Raw genomic sequence first — 10,059 nt, 5'->3', positions numbered from 1 at the left:
CATAGTACCGCGCGGTCCTCAACAAATAGATAAATAATATAATGTTAATTTTAATATATAGGGGTTTTCAATAAGAACGCTTCAACTTTTGAACTTTTTTGAATAAAACACAAACGGTTTGACTTTTTTAACTAATTTTTTTTTTTATTATCGAGTTTGAACATATACATTTAAGTATGAAATTCGATTTCTTTTGCATGACCACCGCGTGCACGTTTTACGAAGTCCAATCGTTGAACCCAATTTTCGACCACTCTTTTGCTTAAATCGGCCGAAACTCCAGCAATTTCGCGTTCAATATTGGCTCTGAGCTCACAAATCGTCGCCGGCTTGTTACTGTAGACCAATGACTTCACATAACCCCAAAACGCGACGGCTTTTAAATGGACCGTAAAATGGCCGTAATGCTCTTAAAGTAGCAGCAACAGAACGGATATTTTCATAAAAAATTTGCACGATTTGCAATCGTTGCTCAAGTGTGTAGCGTTCCATGATGAAATGTATACTAATGAAGTTTACAAATAACAAGCGAAAAATAAAAAATATTGCGTCGTTCGCCCTCCCTATCGGAAAAAAGTTGAAGCGCACCTATTGAATAACCCTGTAATTATAAATCTTTCATAAAAACTGTTAAACTTAAATTTGTACGTAAGATTAATAATTTTTATAAACGAATGTTCTCACAATACAGTTGTATGAGCATTCTTCTAAAGAAGGGAGGTGTAGTATGATTATAAGTTGAACATGCGTAACGTAGTATACTAAGTTGTTCTTAATTTAATTAATGCAGGCTTCATATTTCAAAGGTTCATTGCATGGGCGGCACAAGCTGACAACAAGCATTTTTCGGCATGTGCCTAAATTGTTTGTCCGCACACTCAATGGAATCAAATTACATTTCTCTTTGTAGCTAAAATTTGTTAAATAAACGTTAAGTAAACATGTGTTATAGAATATGTAGAAATAAGTAAAATAAGTATAAAAACTCGACCATATCTTAATGATCAATCAATAAATATTTGACATAATAACCTGCCGGTTATCCAGCATTGGTTATCAAATAGAAAATCGTCTTTTATTTATTACACTGCATTAGTAATTCTAGTGCTTCTTCACTGCTGGTTGTCCAATTGCCATTCTCTTTTATGAGGTAGCTAGGATTACTGGGACTTGTTGATACTACTTTCCGGATTCTACTGGTCTCCGAAACACTTTCTATCTTTGGACAGAAGTCTCTCCAAGACGCCGTTTTTCCTGCCCTTATGGCATACTTAAATCTACACTGGCATTCTTTGTATCTGTCCCACGAGTTGGTTCTCCTCACTTCGTTATACATACATAGTTCTACATTCCCTTCTTAGGTTTACTATATCAGTGGACCACCATGGAGGTTTCGGTTTTCCTCTTCTCATTTTATGAGGATATGCTGCTTTCGCAGCTTGTTAAAATGCAGAAGTCAGCTCATCAACCACTGAACCGAGCTGTGGCTCGCAGTTAATTTTTTATGTTGCTGCTGGGAGATTGCTAGATATTGTGGTTTCAAACATCCCCCAGCTTGTGCGTCTGCGGTTTATAACCGGCTTGAACTGTTTAGTTGGCAATGAAATGGTGTACATTAAGTACTTGGATCTGAGAAGGAGTTGTCTGTAGACACTCTCCATTCCTTTAAAATATGGCACCCTCGTTCATTGACACACGTGATGTCTAGAACTTAACTTCCCGTAGTTGTTACAAAAGTAGGGGTATCACCTATGTTACTAATATAAAGATTGTTACACATAGTGAATTCAAAGATGTACTCACCACGTGCGTTTGTGTCTGATCTGCCTCAGACATGATGATGTGCATTAGCATCTGCTCCCAGTATGCATGGGTTGCCACACCTCGATGCTTCATGAACTGCGTCTCTTATGAGTTGTGATGGAGGAGGTTGCTCCGCGTCGTGTGCCATATAAGAGGAGGCAAGCCATATAGTCCTTAAGCAGGACTCCATCGCTGTGATGACGTTATCCGCATCGCTAAATTGTATTAGTAAATATACATTAATACATTTCTTTGCTAGTTTGCACGTGCTGGGCTTACCTTTGTTAGTGACATAAAGCAATTTGCATTCTCTGCTGCTCAAACCGCAAGCCCGATCTTTTACGACCCATGGTTCTTGGATGAGCACGATATCCTCTTCTCTTTCTGCGAGACGGAGGATGAGTGCGGCTGAGGCCGCCTTACTGTGGTGAAGATTGATTTGTACAATCCTCACCATCGCTTTTGTTCGTTATTGAAGAGCAACCAACCACGGTTTGGTCTGCGTTCTCTTCAACGGATGTAGGGGGAAGAGACTCCTCATCCTCCATGTTTGGGGGATCACATGTATACTATGTAGATAAAAAGGAAGAAAAATTAAAGAACAGTCGAAAACAAAAGTAATTAAAAACCTCTTTGAATAGTTTATCCTGCGTTTACAGTATTTTTTCAACAATAACATTTATTAATTTTTTTTTAATAATCTCACTTTGCAATTTTTTTGTTCATTGAATCGTAAAAGAACCGTTTTCAGGTCTAAAGAATCAAACCGCTTGGGTTCGAATGCATGAAACATTTTTTACAAAACGATGCTATTCTTAATATAGATAGTTTCATAAAATGCCGATTTCACAATGATGCTGGATTCACTTCGTTGTCCCAGTGTTTCTTCAGTAACAAAATCCTTTAGCATTTTTGAATGGCGTCGATTTCGAATTGGGCGACTTGAAACGAGAGCCGTTTCTGTAGGATGTGATTTCTTCAAAAGATTTGTCGCTTCAGAGTAATATTTATTGAAAAAAACTTCTGTTCTCATTTTTCGATCGTTTTATAAACGGCTCTAATGAGCGCCATAGAATCTTTGTATCCAATCCGGCTGCTAATGCTACGTTACCACCATCGAATCCTGCTGCAGCGGTTATCTGAGGCAAAGTATTTATAATATGTTCATACTTTTCAAATATGGATTTTGAAGCACGTAAATAGCCAACCCAGCGAGTTTCAATTAATTTCAAAATGGAATGACCTTCGTAATGTTGTTTTACTTTGTGGCGACGGAAAAATTTTGCAATATGTTTTGCCTAAAAATAATTAAATACGCATTTAGAACATTGAGACATTCATAATTATTTACTAAGATAATTGACAGCTAAATATCAAACCTGGTCAAAAATTGCTTCACCAGTTGAACGCTTTCAATGACCTTGATTATGACCAAATGAAATTGATCGTTCAGACAGTAAAAATACGGAATCTTTCGTTTCAAATCGTTTTGAATCAATCTTTGCACACCACCATCAATGCCGCTCATCACACTAGCACCGTTATAGCATTGAATAAAAACATACATGAATAATCAGCAAATGTTTCCATCGTAATTATGCTTTCCTGAACTTGGCCGTTTCGTAAATATCTTGCAGCAATCGCAACACATTCCTTGTTCTGTTTATCTTTTGTCCCATCCTCTAACAATGTGAAATATGGTACGTCTGATTTCATCACATCATTAGCCACTGCCTCGCGTACCATCAATGCTAAAAGCCCAATTATCTCATTTTGAATATCGGGTGATCGATATGTGTAATGACGTGGCATATGCGATTCCCATTTGCAAAAGTTTTCGTTGTTGGCTTTTGTATATGAGAATAATTTTTCGAATAAATCCATAATAAATCCATATATTTTTCGATGTCATACGTGCCACGAAAAGCCATCTCATTTTTAACCAAAAAAATAATAACCTGCGGAAATATTTGCTCATTAGGTATTTGTTTATCAATAATAAATGTTGGAAATGTCAAAAGCCTTTTATGTATGGATATTGGATATACAATACCTCAATAATTTTTATCACATAATTTCGACGGCATTGCAATATATCTGTCGACCAATTGCTTCAGCCCATTTCGCCATGCTGTTCCAATGCATTCCACAACTCTGATGTTTTTTGAAGCCTTTATTTGATTCAAGAGCACTTTTCCAATGTGAAAAACCAGTACATTTGAATACGTTGTCTCTTTCAGGACTTGGAGAAAGTTGGCGGCACGCGTTACAGAAAACAGCATTTTTCAATACGGAATATTCCAACCAAACGTAATCATTCAACCACTTTTGATTGAATTTTCTTTTGTGTGGCATCGGAAATTGGTGTCCAATGCGTAAATCTAGCTCTTGAGGCTCAATATCCTTCAAAATACCATACGGAGTGATGTCGGTAGGATCATTTCATACAACTTTAGCATCAACACTAACATCTATAAAAATATGAATTTTCTTTTAATCCCACTAAGAACTATCAAGAAAAAACAATTATTCATCATTTACCTGCTACTTCCGTATCAGTAGTAACATTTAATACTACATTTACATTCAATGTGGTTGAATCGATTGTTTCACCATCCGCAAAAACAGTGGATGAATGTGATTCGGATAAAATTTAACTAGTTTCGGTCTGAGGAACAGCTGAAACAAGAAAATTGTTTTTGCATTCCTTTTTCCGATTCTAGAATTCAAGTTCACATTCAAAAACACATTCATTACTATCTTGCGATTTCTCCTTATCCTGATGGTGTTTGATTTGTTTGTAATAAACGCAGTTTGCTTGGCTGTTTCGAGGTTTTAAATTTATTGTTTCCTATTCTTCTATTCATTTTTTATTCATTTTTCACGCACAGATAATATCCCTTAAATTAATTTATAAATAATAATGAAATATATTTATTACACAAAACAAGAGAAACTAAACTAATCTGCTTCGTCATTTGTCAATTGTGAAATTCGCATTTCGTTTGACATAGGTATGCTCAACATCACAGTGTAGCATACGAACACACATGCATATACTGTTCTATATGGAAGGCTGAGAGCAAAAACGGAACAACTCATCTCAAAGCAGAGGAAGATTAAGCAAGGTGTACCGCAGGGTGGTGTCCTTTCACCATTGCTGTTCAACTTCTACATCTCGAAGCTTCCCCAACCACCAGAGGGAGTCTCGCTGGTCTCATACGCTGACGACTGCATGATAATGGCGTCGGGCAATGACATCGATGGTCTGTGCTCCAAAGTGAACAACTACCTCACCGACCTTTTTCGCTTTTTCACTGCGAGTAATCTCCAACTTTCCCCCTCTAAATCCACGGCGACCCTCTTTACCACCTGGACAAAGGAGGTCAAACTCTCCCTCAGGGTAAAAGTCGACAACACACCGATTCCGGCGGTAAACAATCCCAAAATTTTGGGTATGATCTTTGACAGTTTGCTCTCCTTCTCAGCGCATACGACCGCAATTGCAATTAAGATCCAAAAAAAAAGGTCCTCAAGTCGCTTGCCGGCAGTACTTGGGGCAAACACAAAGAACTGTTGCTATTGACATTTGAGGCAATTGGTCGACCGGTTCTAAACTATGCTGCGCCTGTCTGGTCGCCTCGAACTAGTGACACGCAGTGGATAAAGCTACAGACATGCCAAAATACTGCCATTCGGACAGCGGCCGGTTGCCTCCTGATGTCCCCTATTCAACATCTTCACAACGAGTCACAAATGCTCCCTGTAATGAAGCACAATAAACTGCTCAGCAAGCAGTTACTGCTGGGATGCTACGCAGGTTTCACCCTTGCAGAAACCTGCTTGAGCCAGAGCCGCATCCTAGGACAAAACTGACAGAAATCTACTGGCCCAGACAGTATTTAGACAGTCAATAAATGTCATTCACCGGGAGACCGTCACCACCTTCTTAAGCTCCCGCCCTGTGAATGCCGTAATCGTAGACCAACCACCCCTTATTGCAAATGAAGAGCTCCAGCTTCCCCGTGAGACACGTGTAAAAATGGCACAACTACGTTCTGGATAATAATCCAGAATTGACCCCGACATACCAAACATATGTCCGGCATCGGAAGATATTCCGTCCGACACTGTGGACACACTCTTCACATGCCCTCTTAAACCTACTCATCTAACACCCCTCTCCCTCTGGACCCAACCCGTCGAAACAGCTTGTTTCCTGGGCCTACCTTTAGATGAGCCAGACGAAGACGACCGGTGATATACCCTACACCAGTGCTGTCCATCCCATACATCAATTGATCACACGTATTCTTACTCTCCATCGTTCAGTCGTTAGCAAACCAGCAACGAATAAACACCACATTTGTCCGCGACGCTTAGTGTATGCAATACAATGACCTGTGAGAACTTTTTTATGCTAGAAAATGCCTTTGGCGACTTGCAATGCCTTTTATGTTACAAGTCGTTCAAAGGAGGCTATAGATGTAATATCAAAAGGTATTTATTTTGGTTTAAATTTCCTACTGTGCTGCTCCCATTCTCTCGTTCTCACTTATACACTCACATTTTTCATTCTGGACAGCACTGCCCTTCACTGACGGGGCTTCTATTACTGTTAAAACAACAACAACAACATCTCATCTCACCTCTTGCTCACACTTATGAGATTTTCCGTGAGCAAGAAAAGGAGGTGAGATGCGATGCTCCGTTTTTACTCTCAGCCCCACACATGTGTGTAATTTTCGATAAAGTTTACAACCCTACAAGACAGTGCTGAGCACTTTTGACAAAAATTCCAACACATTTACAAGGATTTTATTAGTCTCGAATACATGCGCATTATCAGAATAGCATATACAACATTGTTTAATGGGGAAATCAAATATTTCATTTGATATTCTTTTCCCCTGTTCGGTGTGAATTCTATCTCTCTTTTACCAATAGCAATTTCATATAAGTGAAAAATTGATCTATTGTACTTTAACACGTTCACGCCGGCGCGTACCACCGGTGGCTCGCACAAGTCTGCTTCATGGGGCGGCGCGTACCACCGGTGGCTCGCACAAGATTGCTTCATGAGGCGGCTTGTACCAGCGGTGGCCCGCACAAGATTGCTTCATGGGACGGCGTGTACCACCAATGGTACTTTATTAGACGGTACCTATGAGATGAGAAGCCATAAACGACTACCCTTATGAAAAAATTTCGTTTTATATAACCTGCAATCGCTTCCGATAGAGCGAAAAGATGTAAACGTTGCCGTCTGTGGGCGAAGACCATGAATAACAGCGCCGGCGGTAACGTGTTAAACGCCAAAACAACTCATTTATATGCTTATAATGTGGCTGCTCTGAAAAAAGTTCTAGTGTGAAACTTGGCTGTAAGGTCGTCATAGCCGAATGAGTAGATGCTTGGCTAAAAGTTGAAAATTCGTGAGTTCGGATCTCCGTAAAATATAAATTTTATAATTTCTAAATAAAATATTTTAACGAAACTCCCAGTCTGATTACTTTTTAACGAAAATGAGGAGTTATTGTCATCACTGTGGATTAATTTTAACGAAATAATTTGGTGCTCTGAAAAAAGTATTAGTGTGAAATTTAGCTACATTTGTTGTATAGTCGCCATAGCCGAATGAGTTGATGCTTGGCTAAAATTTGAAAATTCGTGAGTTCGAATCTCCGTGGATGAAACACCGAATTGGTGTGTAAAAGTTTTTTAATGGAAACAAAAAAATATTGAAAATTCGTTGGTTTGAATCTCAATGAAAACACCAATATAAATTTTATAATTTCCAAATGAACCAATTTAACGAAACTCCTCAGTCTGATTACTTTTTAACGAAAATGAGGAGTTATTGAGGAGTTTGTGCTGATTTCCTTTTGATGACGAAAATGAGTAGTTTTGAGCATAGTAGATATATCTTTCAGTTATAAGAAATTGCTATTGGTAAAAGAGAGATAGAATATCACACCGACAAGGGGAAACTATCAGAACTTTCCCATGGCTAGAACAAAAATGTGTAGTTGGATGGGGATAGTGATGATGATAATATGAGTGCTTATATGATAGTCAGCTGTCTTGTCGGGAAGGCTCAACATCACAGTGTAGCATACGAACACACATGTTTATACTGTTCTCCTTTATGTGTGTAGCTTTCGATAGAGTTTACACTCTTTCAACTAACCTTAATACACTGTCAAGTATTTAAGCATCGTACACAGTGCAAAGTGGCAAAATTTTGGACAGGTTCTCGCTCTGAGCAGACGTATTTGCTTACTCTCGATTTTCTGTTGTGACTATTCTTTCGGTGTGTCAAACGCGCACGTGTTCCTCTTCAAAACGCTTTTCGGATTAACTTAACTTCTATCAAAGTATATATATACCACCAAATCTCGGGGACAACAGGTTTGCGTTGCTTGCCTCGGGTCCCCAGTCAAAAAGGAAAAAATCAACATATACCCCAATAAACTTCCCTGACTTGCCGCAGTTGATGCAAATAAACCGATTTCCAAATACTTGTGTTTTGCTGTGCATAAAGCGCTAGAATCCATAAGTAAGGAAATAATCTCAATATCTGAGCTACGTGACGGTAACCTATTGCTTTTGGTTAAAAACTCCCAAATAGCACAAAAATTCATTTCCACTAAAAAACTAATTGGTGTATGTGATATTGTAGTGAACTACCATGAAAACCTGAACAGCTCAAAAGGCACAATTTTCGCACCATGCTTAAACAATGTGGACGAAAAAGAGATTATTGAAAATATGAGCGCACAAGGTGTCACAGACGTTTATACATTTTCAAAACTGGAAAATAATGTATCACAATATACAGGAACCGTACTTCTCACATTCAACCTCTTCAAGCTCCCAGAAAAAGTCGAAGTATCGTGGCGTATTGCAAAAGTCAAACCTTATTACCCAAATCCAATGAGGTGTAAAACCTGTCAGCTTTTAGGGCACACAGCTAAACGCTGCAACAATGCACCCTCCTGTCAATCATGCAATTTCCCCCCACACCCACCACCATGTTCACGTATCTACTATGGAAATTGTGCAGGCGATCATCCATCCTCTTCTAAATCATGCCCAAAATATATGCAATCTAAAGAAATATTGAAAATCAAATGCCAAAACAAATGCTCAATGCGCGAAGCAGTTAAACTCTACAAGGAACAGACACCGACCACACTCAGCGCCTCATTTGCTGCTGTTGAAAGCGAGACCCAAAATCTGAGCAAGATCGAACAAAGCAAAACGAAACCCCCTGCCGCTTTAGCACCTAGCCCATCAAGCAAATCACCGAGCACAGCTTCGCTCAATGCTCACTCCGACACCTTAATACAACCGAACTCAACTTCATCCAACACCACAACAACACCACAATTTTTACAATAACTACACTGAACTAGAGCTTCTGATAAAAGAGCACTCTCCAAGCGTTATTGCTCTCCAAGAGACTCATTTAGCTGTCGACAAAACCGCATCCGTTCCGAAGCAATTTCAAAGCTATTTCCTAAATCTCCCCCATAACACTCAAAGCAAGCAAGGCATTGCCGTGTTGATTAAGAAAAATATCCCACATAAATACGTCCACATACAGTCTAATATCGCTGTTCTTGCAGTAGAAATAACACTCAGTTTTAAGTTCACAATTGTAAATTTATATTTACCACCTCAACAGAACTTCACTCATAGAGATTTAAACAATATAGTCCGATCTATACGAACTCCAGTAATAATTGTTGGTGACTTTAATGCTTGGAGTCCTCTTTGGGGCTCCCAAATTTGTAATAAGAGAGGTGAAATAGTAGAAGATTGGATTTTGTCCGAAAATTTTACAATACTAAATGATAATAAACCTACACACTTCTCTACGCATTCCTCATTTAGCGACATAGACCTAACATATGCTCTACAAATATAGCACCTAAGCTCTGCACCAATACCTTAGATGAGCTATACGGTAGCGATCACTACCCCATTGCAACAACTGTGCACGCAAGGACTATTCAAAACATTACTGCATGCCCCAAATTCTTGATAGACAAAGCGGACTGGGAAAATTTTAGATCTAAGGTTACCCAACTTTCCAATGAATTAGATACCTCCAATAACATTAACCGTGAGGCATCATTAATCACGAAAATTATTCGCACCGCAGCTCATCACTCTATTCCTCAAACATCCAGGAAAATGCAAAAAAAAAAACTGTGTGCCTTATTGGAACAATGAACTCTCCAAGCTAAG

At 38.9% G+C, this 10,059-nt stretch overlaps 1 protein-coding gene and 1 long non-coding RNA gene across 2 annotated transcripts; one reads left to right on the top strand and one right to left on the bottom strand.

The window, feature by feature from the left end:
- Window positions 1-1,555: 1,555 nt before the first annotated feature.
- LOC128869611 (uncharacterized) lies at window positions 1,556-7,904 on the bottom strand. The gene is made up of 4 exons (XR_008455346.1): window positions 3,857-7,904; window positions 3,183-3,761; window positions 2,083-3,101; window positions 1,556-2,018 (listed from the first exon to the last, which is right to left on the bottom strand). It is a non-coding gene; the product is annotated as an uncharacterized LOC128869611 (long non-coding RNA).
- A 670-nt stretch (window positions 7,905-8,574) lies between these two features.
- LOC128870001 (uncharacterized) lies at window positions 8,575-9,207 on the top strand. Its single transcript, XM_054112597.1, has one exon. It carries the CDS (start codon window positions 8,575-8,577, stop codon window positions 9,205-9,207), a length of 633 nt encoding a protein of 210 aa, XP_053968572.1.
- Window positions 9,208-10,059: the final 852 nt, after the last annotated feature.

This window comes from Anastrepha ludens, chromosome X (genome assembly GCF_028408465.1).
Source record: "Anastrepha ludens isolate Willacy chromosome X, idAnaLude1.1, whole genome shotgun sequence".
Classification (NCBI taxonomy): domain Eukaryota; kingdom Metazoa; phylum Arthropoda; class Insecta; order Diptera; family Tephritidae; genus Anastrepha; species Anastrepha ludens.
The sequence above is the reverse complement of the archived record's forward strand: the minus strand, read 5'-3'. Positions and strand labels throughout refer to the sequence as shown.

What these genes read in the sequence shown, in the direction of transcription:
- LOC128870001 (XM_054112597.1), top strand. Translation starts at nt 8,575, where the DNA reads ATGAGCGCACAAGGTGTCACAGACGTTTATACATTTTCAAAACTGGAA.